We start from the raw sequence: 18,013 nt of genomic DNA, 5'->3' as shown, positions 1-18,013 counted from the left end.
CGTAACCCTCCCCGTTTGGGTATATCATAGTGCCATATTGCTGGAGCAGACCAGGTTTTATCCAGGCAGAAGCCAGTAGATCGAAATAAACAATTAGGACAGTTCTATCTTACCTTTTACCCTCAGCTTTAGAAATCCTCTCTGTCCCTTGCCTCTAGGGAGTGTCTCGTTCTTGGACAAACCTGAACCTTAGAGAGTATACACACGTTACTCAGTGGATACGATACCCTGAATACTCCTGGGTGAAAGCTACGACGGTATCTGTGCGCTTGTGGATTTATATGTAATGTAAAAAATACCAACATGCTTGCTCACGATATGGTAAGCATTTGATTTAGTTGTTTTTTGTTAATTGTTGGTAGCTAATATGAAATTGGGGGCTTTGTTTTCCGAGTTAATTACTAATGGGGTATTAACTTTTACTACGAATGCAAGAGAAAGCAAGATATTTAATATGGTTGGCAACGGCATTGAAGCCTAGGAAGCAAAACGGTGCTGGATAATTGGCTTTTGGGCTGGCAGCACCCGAACAAAATCTTGAGAAGCCTAAAATGAATGCAGGTTTCACTGGGGTCTGTTTGGGAGAGATCCGCTCCCAATTTTTCATGCTTTAACACGTCTAACTCCACAAACTCCGGCTCCGAAAAAATTATGGAGCTAGGAGTCAGCCCTTTGAATTTTGCGGTGCGGAGCTTCTCAAGGGATGCTCCGAAAACTCTATTTTTATACTTTCTTATAGAGTTGTGGGGTAATTACCCACCAATGCAATGCAAGATAAGTTTTGCGAAAAAAAGAATGTCGACGCCTGACTCCTGACCTTTCTTCTCTCGCCGCCCTCCTTCATGTTCTCGTCACCAGTGGCATCTAGATCACCGGCGCCTCTCTCATCGGAGCGTCGCTGGCCAGAGATCGCCGGCAAAATGAGTCGTTGGCCCTTCCTGCCACCCGCTTCCGCCACCAGGAGCCCTGTCCTAGCGGCCAGGACCTCGGCGCGCTAGGGCCCGGGGCCATGGCCCGGGGCCCAGGGCCTCACCGCCCAGCAGCAGGCTATCGCCCGAGCAGCCGCCGGCTTCCAGGGCCAGGCTGCTGGCGCTCATGCATCCGGCGCACAGGGCCTGAGCGCCCAGGCACTTTCATTTGAATATATTTCAGTTTGTTTGATAAAATTTATTAAATTATTAGAACATTCGAATATATTTCAATTTTGGATCTATATATGATTGTTAACTTATTTTTTCCATAAAGCGAACATTGCACGGGCAGCAGCAAAATTTTGGCGGTTACTGTAGCAGTTTAGGGGGTACTGTATCTGGTCAAAAAAAATCTTTCAGGGTGCAATCAAACGGTAATCATCAATCCACCACACGTAAAAAATACTATTCCCACCGTATCCTGCAAGCTAAACAGGTTCATCAGCTCCACGTTTTTTCTGAACCCAAAAGGTGAAGCTACGAAGCTACTCCATGGTAAAGTTGGTGAAACAAAGCTAGATTTTGCAGAGTGGAGCTCTTCCAAACAGACCTCAAAATCCTTAATTTATCTCGGTTGGATAACCTTATTATTCCAGTTTCCCAATCGAAACCGCCGATCTATAACTAAACGTCGGGACCTTTAGTTCCGGGTTAGACAACCGGAGCTAAAGAGTGCTTTTAGTCCGGGGTCGGGGTACCAACTGGGACCGATCATATTTTCACAAATAGAAAAAGCATGGGACCCCGACCGACCGCCGGCCTCTTCTTCTATCGATGCCCTTCTTCTATCTCATCCTCATCCTACACAGCTAGCCTTTCTCAAATTCCCAACGTCAGCAAATTCCCCATTCAATTACAATTAAGCCGGTATCAATCCACAAATTAGCCGTATTCAATCTTCTCCAAATTCCTCCCAACAACAGTAGCTTAGAACAATTCCATCAACAGAAAAATCAACAATAGTAGCCCTGGCGATGCAGATGGACCTGTCGACGGAGGACGCCAACTCCCCGTAGAGCTCCCTGGCGGCCGCCGACAGGTCCTGGTCCATGCGCGCCTCCACCTTCCTCACCATGGCCTGCACCTGCGCCAGCTCCGAGGCTAGCGCGCTAGCTCCATGCACCTGCACCTGCTCCAAGCTCCCGCCCCAGGCCGCCTGCTCGACGACCGAGCCGCCGTGCGCCAGCCCTGCCCGCGCTGGCCCCTTGCGCCGCCACTACTTGCCTCGGGCCGGAACCGCCGCCGCTCGCTGCGGCCGCTCCTGGCCGCGGGCCCGAGCCACCGCCTTGCGCCGCGGGCGCAGCTCACCGCGGCCCGAACCGCCGCAGCTCCACCCAGCTGTGCCGCCCTTGGCCGGCGCCCGACCCGGTCGTGAACCTCCCTCTGGCTCCGCCGCTCTGGACGGCACCCCAAGCTAGAGGAAGAAACGAGAGAGAAAGAGAAAGGAAAGAGGATCGACTTTGGCAGAGAGATCGAGAGGAGAGAGAGATAAGTACAAGGAGACGCGCGTAAAAAAAATTGCAGATAGAATAGAACTACTAAAGTCTTCTTGTGTGATCTTACCTGTTGGATCCGGGACTAATATCCATATTAGTCCTAGGCCCAGTACCAGCCGGAACAAATACATAAATACGTAGGATAGCAGGTCGGCATGACAGACGGTAAAAGAAAACACGTGTTCCTTAACGGCACGTAGAAATAGGAAAAGGTATCTCGGTAGCGCAGATTTCTTCTGCCATAAAAGTTTACTTATAACTAGTCCAGATCTCTTCCGCCATAAAATTTACTTATAACTAGTCCAGAATGTAAGCGTCTCAGCGCCTTCTGCTGAGGCCATCGAGCAGCTCATTGTGAGAGCTCCAAGCTTCCCTCGTGACAATTGATGCAGGCACACCACGGCGATTGCACATGTGGAGCATTTCTAGTTATTGATATAGATTTGGTTCTTGAACAATAGATTTGCTTTATGTATAAATGCTTGAAAGAAAAGATGGACACTACTACGATCAAGATGTAAACACAAGGTTAATCAGCATGCCAATTTGTGCTCGGTGCTACATGGACTTATCATGTTTCAGACCAACAATATTTTTGTTAGGCTGAAGTTCAACCGAAGTGACTACTGCAAATGATGGACTCTGAACATGATCAGTTATAATTTTTGGCTAGTGATGGAAAAACTTGACAATTATTGGTAATAATGGTATTTTTTGTAAGCTAAAGAGGGCACATGTCGTTATGATCTCCATTTCCACTGCAAACATGTAATTTCTGGGGCTAAATAAATTTTAGTGGCCAGTCGTCATATTATCTGTTGTGTTTTGATTCCATAATCCAATAAGGTGTGGTTGATTATCTCCTAATCAGGAAAATGAAACTGAGCAGGCAGAGCCCATCTCAGGAATAGGTTCATCGTCTGCACATACATAATACTCCCTCCGTTCCAAAATAAGTGTTGTTTTAGCATTCAAATTTTATCCCATAAAAAGTATTGTCTTAGATTATAATGAGATCCATCTAATTAAAGCAATACCAAGTACCAAGAAAATATTGTATAGGAAAACATATAGAGCCAATGAAATATTTAGATGTTACTTTTCTAGTTTCAATGCATATGTATTCATTGAGAATCCACAAAACTAAATAAATAATACGGTTTTCAATCACAATTGCTAGAAATAATTAGGGCTAACAAGATTATTTTTAGGATGAGTAATGTGTCTAAAATTTTCTAAAACAAAGCTTATTTTAGAATGGAGTGAGTATCTTTTAAGATGGTTGATGTTATCTACAAATTTCTGCTATAATGAAACTGATTGCCAGATATTCCATTTAATTTGCAGGTCTCTCATTTGTGCACGAAAGGAACGATTCTTGACGACTTCCATGGGTTATTCAGTGGTCAAACATTTTGTCCATCCTTTCCGCCTCTTTGATTTTGGTTTGTGCCGTCCAAAAAAATGCAGAGCACGCACGCTGTGTAAGAATTTGGTATAGACATGCACGACGGAGGAGAAAGTTTTTATGAAATATCAGTACCTGAAGCACTAGTAGTGCAGAGATACACTTAGGTATGCAAATTATATATATTTTTATCATTAGATCGATTTAAAAAATTAATAAAATAAATTAGAATGATATTCTGCTAAATAATTTTGGAAAAAAAATAAAGTAGAGTGGCACAAATAATTAGCTGTCAAAAACACTATTACGTAGCTATTTGGATCGTTGGATCGCTTAATCGGAAGAAAAAAAAAAAAGGCTCTCCAGGCGCTGGACGCGCGTCACGTGATTCTCACGAGCGGTCGCGGTCACCCTTATCTCCTCAATTCCTCAGTCCACTTCAGTAGTTCAGTCACGCTCACGCCCGTCCGCCTCTTCCCCGACTTCCACCCACGGCCCCACCGACGCCTGCGCGGTCCAGCCGGCGGCGCGTCCCGAGCGCAGGCGGGCCAGCGGCGGCCGCGCTCCTCCGCCCTCCCCCCACGGCGCTTGCGACCCATCCATCCTACGCCTAGCGGCCACGCGCGGCAGCGGGGGGCGGAGCCGGCGGCGCCAGGGGTCCACGTGGCCACGCCGCGCGCCCTCCTCTCTCGCCGGCTGCTGGCAGCCCCCTGTCATCTAGAATGGCCGTGATGCTGCTGGCACGCACCCTGCGCTCCCGCCTCTGCCCACCGTTCGCCGCGGCAGCCGCGTTCTCCTCGGCGGCCGCGGCGGAGGCGGAGCGGGCGATACGGGACGGGCCCCGGAACGATTGGAGCAGGCCTGAGATCCAGGACGTCTACGACTCCCCGCTCCTCGACCTCCTCTTCCACGGGGTACGTACGCCCGCCTTTGCTCGCCTCATCCCATCTGGACTGGACACCTCGCCACACCAAAAACCCCCGTTATTTTTTTTCTCCGATGGACTTAGAACTTTAGCGAAAGTTCTCTATTTAAGCTTTCGGGGTGTGGAAGGCCGTAAATTTGCTGCCAAGACTGGATTTGTAGTATCAGAGGTGAGGCAGGTACAAGTACATGCTGAATGACATTTTGTTGATGCCTGGTGAAGATTGCTAGTGGCAGTTGGGGGCCAATGCCAAAAAGGTTTTATTTTGGGGCGATTTCTTGTTCATGTTAGTTGAGGGACTGACTAATTAAAGGATGCCAGTGCATGCTATTGAACACAAAATCCTGGTTCTCCTTTTCCTCCGGCGTGACACTGGCTTCAATGCCTCCTGCAACCATTAGGATATGGCAAAGCATTAAATGGGCTTCATAAAAACTCTCAAATTGATATAGAAAACTTTGAATGTACAGATTTTCTACTTCCAAATTCAAAACTTTTTATGCAAATATAACCAACTTTCTACTCACACATCAGAAGCTCTCAATCACAAAAAAGTTCTACTCAATTATCAGAAAGTCTCCTCTCATGTATCCCAATCTTTCTAACACCCTGTTTGGATGTATGTATTCAAGCTTAGAAATTGGAATTGGTATTGAATGTACATAATATCTGCTGTTTGGTTGGTTAGATAATTGGTATTGGAAATTTGGTCCAATACCAAGCGGTATTCGGCGTACTGCCGACCTCCCTCTTGCAATTCCGAGCCAACCTGCTCCGTATTGGGCAGAATCGTCTCTCTCGCGCATGCGGCCCATCTCTCCGCCGTCCTCCAACTTTCACATCCGATGCGCCAACCTTCGTTCTCCTCAACGCCGATGCAAGCGTTGCCGCTGGCATCTCGTCACCGTCTCGTCCTCAGGGCGCAGGGCCCCTTCCCCTCGGCGCGCGCGTGGAGTTTGCGGCTGCCGGCGGCATCTCGTCCTCGGGCGCAGTTTCCTCCCCGCATAGCCCTCCTCCCCTCGACGAGCTCGGAGTTCGCGGCCGGCGGTGGCATCTCGTCCTCAAGGCGCAGTCCCCTCCCCTCGGTGTGCACGCAGAGTTCGCAGCCAACGGCGGCGTCTCGTCCTCGGGGCTTATCCCTCTTCCCCTCGACGCGCTCGGATTTCACAGCCGCTGCCGGTGTCTCGTCCTCACGGCGTAGCCCTCCTCCCCTCAACGCACTCGGAGTTCGCGGCTGCCGCCAGCATCTCGTCCTTGCGGTGCTGCAGCTGGCGATCCTCCAGCTTCCGCTCCGACTCGGCCGCCTCAGCTGCCGGCCCCTTGCCGTCACAGTCCCAGAGGCGTCGCCCCTTCTACCTTCTGTTTCAAATTCCAGCGTTTGTACATCCAAACAAGAGCTGAATTGGATTGCTTCTTAGGATTCAAAAATCCAATGCAATGACCATCCAAACAACAAGATTCGAATTGCAACCATTTCAATGGCATAGCTGATTTGGTATTGAACTGAATTCAATACCATGCCCTCCAATATCAACATCCAAACGGAGCCTAAAGGAATTCAACACTTTGTACAAATTCATCCCGACCAGAATGGCCCACTGGTTGCTGGAGCACCCTTGCTGTATTATTCATGCATCATTTGTCACCTCTCTTTCAAGATTGTGATAGTAACACTGTCTACAGCTTACAATAATATCAACTTATAGTTCCAAATTCTGTTGTGTTTCCAGCAATTGATTCAAGTATAGGATATGTACACCTGTGCAGTACAGGTGCCAGGAGGCCAACTCACAGTGCGAATTCCTACTCTGCATGATTCGCACAGTATGGATATATTAGATCTTTCCAGCAACCTAAGGGTGGTTTCTAGCTGGTTATTCCATTACTTGGGGACTTAAAATATCCACATTAGTAGATAAATATTGTCGATATGACACCCAAGTTTCTTTTGTATGGCTGTAGTGACCATTAGCTCTATGGTGCTCCGAAATGACTGTCGACCGTCCAATTAGATAGATCTAGATGGTTATTATCACATATTGCCTCCTAGAAGGTAATACGAGAAATATATATTTATGTGATTTTTTATTTTTTTAAAAATAGGAGAATAGGTAAAAGTATCTTGCAATTAGATTTATTGGACAAAATCTCTTGCAATCCGCCACAACGTGGTGGATCCCTCTACGTGCACACATGTGTAACTTTTCTGTTTTGTTTTGAGCATGGTGGATCACGTAGCACACCTGTGTTGGAAACGGAGGTGGTCCTAATCACCCACTCGAAGGTGGACCTATGACTAGGAACACCCACTCACTCTGTAGTGGACAACTTTATAATTTCTAATTACTTAGTGCCTTTTGGTCCTTTTTGGCTGCAGGGCTGACCTTCTAGCTCCCGGGTGGCAGAGCCAACCTACAGATGAAACTTGCTTCCGGGTGGCAGAGCCAACCTTCAGATGAAGCTTGGACCATTGTGATCCCGGAGGCAAAGCCAACCTTCGATAGATCACAATCCACGCACTAAGTAGTTAGAAACTATAGAAGCAGATTGGGAGACCAACTCATTTAAACAACATTTTATTACACGAACAACAATATTACACGAGAGTGTGAACACTTCTTAAGTGGCTATCCTAGCACTCATTCACACACTCACCCAGCACTACAACCCCAACTCTCTCTAATGCTTGTGGCTTGTATGTGTTGTTGCCTCTTAGGTTACTAGGGGAGTGAGAGGGGGTTCTCATATATATAGACCATAGCGACACATATGGTGATGATATGTGTTCCCTACTCTAGAACCTTCCTAGATATTTTCTACTTTACCATACAATAAAAGATATTCTAGAATATTTCTAAATATTTTTTTTCACTTGCCATATAAGACAAGTGACTCTAGAACTTTCCATAAATATTTATATCCATGGTAATATCTTCACCTTCAAAATATCTTCTTTCTTGCATGGTCAAGAGTATTCTAGAAGATTGACTTGCTTTCTTTCAATACTCCCCCTCAAGGCAATCTTCCCACAATAGTTGCTTTGTCGACCATGCCAAGCGCCTCCTGAAATCTCTCAAACTTTTCCCTATGAAGGCTTTTGGTGAAGATATCGGCATTTTGCTCTTCAGTCTTGATAGGCACCATCTCAATTTCATCCTCAAGGACCTTTTCTCTTATATAATGGTAATGAACTTCTATATGTTTGGTCCTTGCATGAAAAACTGGATTTTCAGCCAATCGGATAGAAAATAAGTTATCACAGAAAATCCTTACTTGGTACTCTGTTGGCTGATGTAGATCCTTCATCAATTGTTTAAGCCAAGTGCTCTCTTGTGCTGCCATTGTTGCTGATCGGAATTCTGCTTCGGTGCTTGATAATGCCACAGTAGGTTGTCTCTTGCTACATTAAGATATAATCCTGGATCTAAGACTAAAGGAATACCCAGTTGTTGATCTTCGTGTATCATAGTCTCCGGCATAGTCAGCGTCACAATAGCCAACCAACTAATAGTCTTTTATCTTCTTAAATAGAATACCAAAATTGATGGTACCCTTGACATACCTTAAAATATGCTTGACTGCATCAAGATGAGATTTCTTTGGATTGCTCATATATCAACTAACCACACCAATGGAGTAAGCAATATCGGGACGGGTTAGTATAAGATATATGAGACTTCCAACCATTTTTTGATACATGGTCATATTCTCCAAGTTCTTATCATCATCCACTTTGAACTTCACATTAGGATCCATAGGAGTAGAGATAGGTTTGCAGTCAAGCATGCCATACCTTTCAACAATATATTTGGTATATTTTTGTTGATCTAAGAATATTCCCTCTTTTGTATGCTCCACCTCCAATCTAAGAAAATGCTTTAAATCTCCAAGCTCCTTCATTTGAAATCGGATGGAGAGATTCTTTCTAATCCTTTGTATCTCCTCAACATTGTCTCCCATGATAATTAAGTCATCAACATAAACAAGAAGAGTTGGCAAAGCAAATGGGGAGTATTACCGAGAAGGAAGAAGAGGAGGCTCTCTTTACAAGTAAGAAGAAGGGCTCGTTTAGGAGACAAGAAAGATTCAAACCAAAGTGGACAGATGGTGACAAGTATCATGCAAAGGAAAGAAGTCCTTCTTTAGGGGGAGCAAGAGGAAGAGAAGGTAAAAAATATCAACCAAAAAAGCAAAATGGAGGGTGCTTCAATTGTGGTAAGGCTAGCCATTTTGCTAGAGATTGTCGTCTTCCAAAAAGATGTTTTGAAGGAAATATAGCCACTATCATAAAGGAAGAGAAAAAGGAGGAAGCACCTAACAGTGAAGAAGAATGGGATATTGAAGCCGGTTTTTCTCTTCCTTGCTCTGATACCAATTGTTGGAAACGGAGGTGGCCCTAATCACCCACTCGAAGGTGGACCTATACCTAGGAACACCCGTAGTGGACAGCTTTATAATTTCTAATTACTTAGCGCCTTTTGGTCCTTTTTGGCTGCAGGGCCGACCTTCTAGCTCCCGGGTGACAGAGCCAACCTACAGATGAAGCTTGCTTCCGGGTGGTAGAGCCAACCTTCAGATGAAGCTTGGACCATTGTGATCCCGGAGGCAAAGCCAACCTTCGATAGATCACAATCCACGCACTAAGTAGTTAGAAACTATAGAAGCAGATTGGGAGACCAACTCATTTAAACAACATTTTATTACACGAACAACAATATTACACGAGAGTGTGAACACTTCTTAAGTGGCTATCCTAGCACTCATTCACACACTCACCCAGCACTACAACCCCAACTCTCTCTAATGCTTGTAGCTTGTATGTGTTGTTGCCTCTTAGGTTACTAGGGGAGTGAGAGGGGGTTCTCATATATATAGACCATGGCAATGGTGATGATATGTGTCCCCTACTCTAGAACTTTCCTAGATATTTTCTACTTTACCATACAACAAAAGATATTCTACAATATTCCTAGATATTTTTTTCACTTGCCATATAAGACAAGTGACTCTAGAACTTTCCATAAATATTTATATCCATGGTAATATCTTCACCTTCAAAATATCTTCTTTCTTGCATGGTCAAGAGTATTCTAAAAGATTGACTTGCTTTATTTCAATAACCTGTGTAACTGTTTTTTTTCTTTTTTAACGTGTGCATCGGGAGGATTCCAGGAGGTGCGGCTTCCTGCATTCCATGGGCGCTGTGGCCCAAGATGCCTGTCACTTTCTCTTTTATTTTTATTTTCTGATTATTTAACTGTTTATCACTCAAAAAAAAAGGATTGTGTTTTGTTTGAACTCTTACCGCTTAGGACGAGTGGAAACCCCAATTATGAACAGTGATGGCAACTTGATTTTTTCTTTTGTACTTAGCGTCCAGGATTTTTCACTCACTTTTTATGGACACTGAAAAGTGGTCACTGATACAAAGTATTATGGTTAGTAGCATTTATGATGATTGGATTTTATGGAGTTGTTGATTATTTAGCATTGCCTTAAATCAATAACATTCCTTCATTATGTAAAGTTTTGAGCTTATTGCCCGTGAAGGAAATATACCAAATGGTTCCTACTGCATTATTTTCTTATCATGTGTTGATACAGACTTACGTGTCAAGCTTGTGTCTTCATAATTTATAAAAACTATGAGCTATCAATTGGCCCATCTGTAATGTTGGTAGAAGGTAATGCCCTCAAGTGCATTTAACAGATAAAGTGTGGAAATTTGCATCAAGCATTTCCTCATAGGGGCTTTGGTTAGTTGGGATTGCAAGTAATGAAAAGTTTCACTTTTAGGAGCCTTTATATGGTGGGAACGGGATGTGTTCCTGACAAGCTTTTCTTAGATCTGCCTCTAAAGGTTGTTGAATTGAATCTTCACATACCTATTGGGCAGGTGTTAGAGAATCACATAATCCTGTAGAGAAAGAAAATGTATAAGTTTACACTGCTATGTGTTCCAAAATTTTATGCTTCCTATAGGAAAAGCTAGTTCTTGTTGTAAACCATGGAATGAAGTTCAATCTTGATGATTCATTCTTAGGCAAATATGGCATGATAGTCTGATAAATGCATTAATGCAAGTCAATAACAGATTTTGCATGACTACTGCCAAATTGAATATGTTTGGTTGGTCACAGTAACATATTCATTTGGTTTAGAAACTTCACATTCCTGAGCATCTTGATCCATCATGGATTGTAAGCATTCCTTTCAGTAACTCCACAGATTGCCTGCCTGTATGAACTAGAAATATAATAACATGATGAAGCAATTCAAATGTTTTATTCTGCTGAAGAGCATCATGTTCTTTTATACTATCAGTTTACCTGTTTTGGAGCATTTAGCATTCATGTGACCATGTCACCATGCCAGTTAAAAGGGTACCAACAATTCTGAAGTGTCATTTGCTCTTCCTCACTGTCGAGCAACTACTTTATTTTTCAGGCTCAGGTCCACAGAAATGTTCACAAATTCAGAGAAGTGCAGCAGTGCACACTCCTTTCAATAAAGACTGGTGGGTGCAGTGAAGATTGTTCTTACTGCCCTCAGTCATCAAGATACGATACTGGATTGAAGGCCCAAAAATTGATGAACAAAGATGCTGTGTTAGAAGCAGCAAAAAAGGTACTGTTAGTGTAATAATTGTCTGGGAGATGAACAAGTTCACTTTGGCTGTTGTTTCTTTACTATCACAAATTGACAGTATAACCATCTATTTTCTTGTTGACTGCTTCTTCTAACCTATTGTTGTTGTACAGGCAAAAGAGGCTGGGAGCACCCGTTTTTGCATGGGAGCTGCTTGGAGAGAAACCATCGGCAGGAAAACAAATTTCAACCAGATTCTTGAATATGTCAAGGAAATAAGGTATTCATTGGGATCTTTTTTTTATACAATAAAACTATGGCGTATGGTGCACGTTCTGCATAACCATGCACAAGTTCCAATCCCTCTAGGAGGGGTGTTTGACTTCTTTTGAGCTCTTCTGTTATTATGCCTTCATTCGCCTAGTTTTTGTTTTCCGAAATGAACTAGCTTTATCTATTCAGTCTTAATGACTAGGATATAACAGGTCATTGACTTAAAGGCCTTAATTATATGGAATGTTATGATATATTCAGTCCACGGCAGTTTTTTTTGCATTATTATTATAATTTATTTAACATTTTAACATTCACTGGATATTTTTCTTTGCAGGGGTATGGGCATGGAGGTCTGTTGCACTCTGGGCATGATAGAGAAACAACAGGCTGAAGAACTCAAGAAGGCTGGACTTACAGCATATAATCATAACCTAGATACATCAAGAGAGTATTATCCCAATATTATTACCACGAGATCATATGATGATAGATTGGAGACTCTCCAGCATGTTCGTGAAGCTGGACTAAGCATCTGCTCAGGTGATTTCTCCAATTTGCTGCATAATAAGCCTTCCTCTACAAGCTGAAAAGAATCCGGGAAATATCTTGTTCTGCAGTATAATTCGGTGTACCGTTTCTTTTATGCAGGTGGAATCATTGGTCTTGGAGAAGCAGAGGAGGACCGTGTGGGTTTGTTGCATACACTAGCCACCTTGCCTACACACCCAGAGAGCGTTCCTATTAATGCATTGGTTGCTGTAAAAGGCACCCCTCTTGAGGATCAGAAGGTATTCTGTACTGCTGAGAAGGCTCCTATTTTCTATAATCTATAGTCTAGATGGTTCCAGCTAGTGTGTGAGCCTGCATTGTACGCATGGAAAAAAATGCCTGTCTGTATAATACAAGTCTTGATATCACACTGTGGATTATAACCTGGTTTAGGATTACACATGCTGCTTTTCTTTCATATTTGTTTGTGCTAACTAGTGTTCTACATCAGCCTGTAGAGATCTGGGAAATGACCCGCATGATTGCCACTGCTCGGATCGTGATGCCAAAGGCGATGGTGAGGCTTTCGGCAGGCCGTGTACGGTTCTCCATGCCAGAACAAGCGCTCTGCTTCCTTGCTGGGGCCAACTCCATATTTGCTGGTGAGAAACTTCTTACTACCGCGAACAATGACTTTGATGCGGACCAGGCGATGTTCAAGATCCTAGGTCTTATCCCCAAGGCCCCAAGCTTTGGCAATGAAGAGGCGGCGGCTCCTGCTTACACCGAGAGGCCTGAACAAGCCGCTTCAATGTAAAAGAATTAATGTAAAAGAAAAATGTAAAACAAAGTACCGATTTTTAGCACCACTGTTAGTGCGAAACTAGCGCTAGTGTTAGCTAGAGCATTGTATTGTAGAAACCACTGCTTTCTAGTCGCTTGAGACTGATTAGTAGAAATAAAATAGGCCCATGGCATGCTGCGGTTCATATCGATATCATAAAAGATCGCAACAAATATCAACGCGGTATGTGAGGTATTTTTGTTTCATGGACAGGAATAAAACCCTCGTGCCTTGCATTTGTTATGGTCCACAAAAGGCTAAAAGCCACATGTGCTTCATGAAAGCAAACATCAGTCCTGCAACTCTAGCTATCTTGTACCATTTTCTCCTAGCTACACAATGACATGTGATAATAGTCACTTGTAGCAAATTCACAAATCATAGCACGCTCGAAGGGCCAACTCTATAATTTCACATTTGACACAATTGTCCCATTTTTTATACTGTACCGAAGCACCTGAGTCTGAAGTTTGTGCATCCTACTATACATACATGCATGAAACTTAACATGATTGAGTCGACCTTGCCCGTGAAACAAATCATCAAATCCAATCCCATGAAACCTTTGAATGAATCTCTTATTGACTAACTAATGTACAAACCACCATGAAGACAAATCTTCAGCGGATTCTCCAGTTCAGCCCTGGGAAGGAGCACTTTTCTTGTGGAACATTTTGTAGGCGTCGCTGTACACCGCTACTACATTTGATACAACGGCAAGAACAATCATAAAGACAGCCAAAATCCTGTCCCATTTCTTTGCTATACCTTGTGGATCCCTGAGATATCAGAAGCAGATGGAATTAGAAGTCACCACTCATCACCACAATAAAATGTCATTCAACAACTTATCATGGCAGCAGCCAATCCAGAAATGCATTCAATTTATAATCCAGCTTATTATTAGGATTACTACATATTTACAAATTAGCAGCAACCACTACAGTCGTAGTCCACAAATGTATTTTGGAGTAACCATAGACAGGGTTGGTTCCTTTTATTCTCATTTGCTGCATGCTAAGAGGTCAATCAGTATTCTAGGACTATACAGAAAAGAAAAGCATGCCATACTAGGAGAATCTATCTGTTGGAACTGGAAGTAAACTGCTGTTAAAATTATTTTAAACAAAAACTAACAGCATCAAGTTACCTTAGAGTGATTGCAGCTGGGAAAATAAAGGCAATACAAACAGCAGCAGTAGCTCCAGTAAATTGAAAGGCATCCCAAATACTAGGAATGAAGTTTGCAGACCCAAAAATCACTAGGAGGAGCACTGCTGTCATTACACCAAATCTCCTGTTGTCAGAAGACAGAGGCCTTGCACAGGCGAAGAGAAGCCCATCCAAATTAAGCCGCAGTGCATGGAATATCATGGGGAACACGAGCATAAGGTGAACAGCATAGCTCACTCTGACAGCATCATTTAGAACTGAACTGTATGGGATCCCAAGATTTGAATCAAAGTTGGAGAGCACATCAGAGAGTGTAGACTCGCCAAAGAGGAGGTATCCAAAGAAACTTGTTGTGATGTAGATAGTCGAGCACAGTGTCAATGATGTATGCACTATTGGCTTAATCTGTGAAGAGTCCTTTAGCTCATTATGAATTGGGTGGACTGCAAAGAGTAAATAAGAACCCCTTAGAAAGCTGAGAAGCAGGCATTTTTCTAGGATTGGTGAGTGCACAAAAAAGTCAACACTGAAAATTGCAGGGATAACTCCCAAACTAGACTATGACCATTTATTTAATTTTTTGATTATTTCTATGCATTTTAAGCCCTTGACACTTTCACACTTTAGGAAATACTCAAAATTTCCATGAATGCAATTATAAAAAGTATCAGGGTCCGTCTTTTCCTTACTCTTCATAAAAAAACTGTTTTTTTGCAGTCAGAATTAGAATTGGTTCATACCATTGTAATGGCAAACGTAAGCGGTGACAAGAACTGGTACTGCTGTAAAAAGTTCCCAAACAGAAGCCAAATCAGGAACCGCCGGAAACAACTTGGGCATTGGAATTTGTCCACATATCAACTTGACAATAGCAATGCCTGCAGTAATGATAACGAATACAACAGCCAAAGCTACAGATATTGTGGAGGTATAGCTCAATGAATCTGCAAGAGAAAAATAAAGGGACGTATATTTTCAGATCTGAAGTATAGAAGGGAACCAAATATCCATTAATCTTACAAATTAGAGCCGTAATAACTTATTCTTTTGACCATTTGCTTACCAATACGCTTCAAGCATGCTAGTGGAGTAAAAATACAAAGGGTTGTAACCAGGAGAACAAAGAAACGCCCATTCCACCAGTGCATGCCAAACCATCCTTCTAGAACACCATAGTGATGTTCACCACCAGAATCGGTCCCAGAAAGCACATCACCTGCAGTAAAAAAACCAACACTTGCATGTCAGTAGGAAAAAATATCCACAGTTCCAAAGCATCAACCAGGGAGACCTTGGAGTGGCATTTTATCAATCTTAAAAATGTACAATGCAAGATGTAAATTGCAGTACATGATATAAGTACTTCTGAGCAGCTACATTCAAAACCTCAAGCAAAACAAATTCGCATTTTGTTCAGAAGGTATCTATAGAATATCTGTGGAAACACAAGCAAAAGAAAATCCACGGGGTCTCAACCCTTAGACAGTAACAGGAAGTACAAAGATGCTGACAAAACTATTTTACAGAAGAAATGGACAGAAATTTACTGAAAGCAGAAAAAAATACAAGTCAATTGCCCCAGAATTTCCTTTTTGTTCAGTAACTTGAAGTGTACTGTACAGGCAAGAGTCAACAACACTGGGGACAACATGTGCTCCTAAGTCCAAGGTCAAGAACAGTCAAGTGTGTTGTACAGGCAAGACGCAGCAAGAGTGGGGACAACATCTGCTCCTAAGTCCAAGGTCAAGAACAGTCCATAAACTCATTGAATTACTACTTAATCTAAAATTGAAGTTAAATTTCGCAGACCAGGGACTAAACACCACAACAACCCTGAGAAATTCGCAGTGGAAAGCAGCAGCAGGGTGAACAGTAATACTGAATCGAAATTCAGGCTGCGCCTCAGTTCATGAGTTGAGGTTACCAATAATGATCATGTAGACGATCATAACGCCGACGTTGTTGATGACGACGCAGACCTGGAGCAGCCTCCTGCCCCACCACCCGAAGGCATCCCCCATGGCGGCGCCGTAGGACCGCGCTCCCACGGCGCGGCTGAACCTCACGAGCAGCTCGATTGAGGCGTCGGTGAGGAGCGCGGCGAGCACTATCATGACGAGCCCGGGCACGAGGCCGAGCACCTTCATGGTGGCCGGCAGCGCCATGATGCCCGCGCCGACGATGGTGGTGGAGAGGTTGAACACCGCGCCGGCGAAGGATGCCCCGTTGAACTCATGGAACGCGGAGGCGCCGGCGTCGTCGTCGTCCCCCTCCCGCTTCGTCGGGAGCAGCGGGTCGCTGCCCCCCGGGAAGCGCTCGTTAGCGCCGCCGCCACCCATGGTCAATCTCCGAACAACAGTAGAGCAGCGGATTCTTGCGCTGTAGTGGAAGAAATCGCAGAGAAGAAAAAAAAACCCGGAAAAGCTTTGGGAAAATCAATGAAATGGACAACAGAAAAGCTAGGATCTTTGTATCACAGTTGACTACTGACGCTCCTCGAACAGATTCAAGAACCGCACCAATTTCATAGGACAGTAGAAAATAGCCGAGAATCTCGCGGGACAGGGTAGGATATACACCGAAGCAAGAAAACACTTTGGGATTGGCTGGGAAGAGATTCTCCCCCGTGCCGTTGAGCCGACGGAAGTGGAGGAGATTAGCGGAAAGCGGGTAGAACAGGAAGAGGATTAGAAAAATGTGCTGCCACGGCGCGAGACTGGGACAGGGGGAAGAGAGAGAGACAGAGGAGGAAGACGAATCGCGGCCAAGCAAATTGCTACGGAGAGGCCGCGAGTTGGTTTCGGCGAGCGTGGTTGTGAATCCGTTGGGGGTCTCTGTTGAGACTTGCGGCATTTTTTTCCTTTTTTTTGGGTGTGGAATTGAAGAATAGTACTACTAATCTGTCTGGTACTCCGGTTGTTAAGCTCCATGATTACTTGTTATATATCAGCAGTTTTATAGATGGTCTTATGCAGATCATATAATATTTTTATGATGAGGAGGAGAGAAGCGGAGGAGAGAGACAAAAGCCGTTGTCGTGAAATATTCACCTTATCGACGAAATATTCGCTAGATGAGCCGGCTTCGCTGTTGTTGTACGTCGGTCATTGCTAGAGGGAGCGATTCCTCCCCGCGCGAAATCCTTCTCCCTCACGCGCGAAGTCGATTCCATGGCGCGAAGCTGCGCGCTATTTTCTTTATTGTTCCTTCGTGCCTCATCCATCTGCCGTCTCTCCCTCACCCAACAACTTGGATCACTCCTCTCGTCCTCGCTTCCCACGGCAATCCTCTGTCCGGCTCTCCGACGCTCCAGGCCAAGGTGCCCGACGGTGAAGCAAATGGCACCACTGCCGCCCGCTGCCATGTGGTTGGACTTTAGAGGAGTTGGTTGGCGTCCAGTTTTGTAGGACCTTAGATTGCGCAAGTTTAATAGCTGGGCGCATGCTAACCACGTTGGCGGATGAATATCATCGTACTGCCATCGACCATCAGATGCTCAATCCAACTTTGCTTTTCCCGGTTAAGTATTACGTTGCCGGGAAAATTGAATTCCAAACTTGAAAGTATCGATGCCTCGCCTTGAGCTCAGCAAAAGCTGAACATTTCACCTTTGTTGTGCTCACATCAAAACAACGGTAGTACTAGCTCACTTCTTGCAACTTCACCGGATCTGCAGGTGCCTTAACTCAGTCTTGACTAATTAGGCCGTACGGTTCCTAGAAAAACTGAGGTTAGAATATTTTTCCTTGAACTAGTCATTACCTTGTACCGGGCATTATATATCTATTTTATAAGATAGAGAAGACAAAAAAAAAGGAGTTGCTACTCCAAAGCCATAGAAAC

The 18,013-nt window shown here is 44.1% G+C and overlaps 2 protein-coding genes across 2 annotated transcripts; one reads left to right on the top strand and one right to left on the bottom strand.

Annotated features, from left to right (window-relative positions):
• Positions 1-4,379: 4,379 nt before the first annotated feature.
• Positions 4,380-13,148, top strand: LOC112888520 (biotin synthase, mitochondrial-like). Its single transcript, XM_025954746.1, has 6 exons — positions 4,380-4,789; positions 11,248-11,427; positions 11,562-11,668; positions 11,999-12,204; positions 12,313-12,452; positions 12,665-13,148. The coding sequence occupies exons 1-6, from the start codon at positions 4,598-4,600 to the stop codon at positions 12,968-12,970; spliced, it is 1,131 nt and encodes a 376-aa protein (XP_025810531.1). The 5' UTR covers positions 4,380-4,597; the 3' UTR covers positions 12,971-13,148.
• A 230-nt stretch (positions 13,149-13,378) lies between these two features.
• LOC112888519 (amino acid transporter AVT6A-like) lies at positions 13,379-17,504 on the bottom strand. The gene is made up of 5 exons (XM_025954745.1): positions 16,095-17,504; positions 15,234-15,386; positions 14,911-15,114; positions 14,148-14,613; positions 13,379-13,776 (listed from the first exon to the last, which is right to left on the bottom strand). The coding sequence occupies exons 1-5, from the start codon at positions 16,507-16,509 to the stop codon at positions 13,635-13,637; spliced, it is 1,380 nt and encodes a 459-aa protein (XP_025810530.1). The 5' UTR covers positions 16,510-17,504; the 3' UTR covers positions 13,379-13,634.
• Between the last annotated feature and the right edge of the window lie 509 nt (positions 17,505-18,013).

The sequence above is a fragment of the Panicum hallii genome, chromosome 4 (assembly GCF_002211085.1).
Source record: "Panicum hallii strain FIL2 chromosome 4, PHallii_v3.1, whole genome shotgun sequence".
Classification (NCBI taxonomy): domain Eukaryota; kingdom Viridiplantae; phylum Streptophyta; class Magnoliopsida; order Poales; family Poaceae; genus Panicum; species Panicum hallii.
The sequence above is the reverse complement of the archived record's forward strand: the minus strand, read 5'-3'. Positions and strand labels throughout refer to the sequence as shown.

Bases quoted from the DNA above. Each gene is read 5' to 3' on its own strand.
- LOC112888520 (XM_025954746.1), top strand. From the start codon at position 4,598: ATGGCCGTGATGCTGCTGGCACGCACCCTGCGCTCCCGCCTCTGCCCA. The intron at 11,428-11,561 runs GTACTGTTAGTG...GTTGTTGTACAG, and splicing joins TGTTAGAAGCAGCAAAAAAG to GCAAAAGAGGCTGGGAGCAC. The intron at 12,453-12,664 runs GTATTCTGTACT...GTTCTACATCAG, and splicing joins CCCCTCTTGAGGATCAGAAG to CCTGTAGAGATCTGGGAAAT.
- LOC112888519 (XM_025954745.1), bottom strand. From the start codon at position 16,509: ATGGGTGGCGGCGGCGCTAACGAGCGCTTCCCGGGGGGCAGCGACCCG. The intron at 15,387-16,094 runs GTAACCTCAACT...TTTTTACTGCAG, and splicing joins CGTCTACATGATCATTATTG to GTGATGTGCTTTCTGGGACC. The intron at 13,777-14,147 runs GTAACTTGATGC...CTGATATCTCAG, and splicing joins CCAGCTGCAATCACTCTAAG to GGATCCACAAGGTATAGCAA.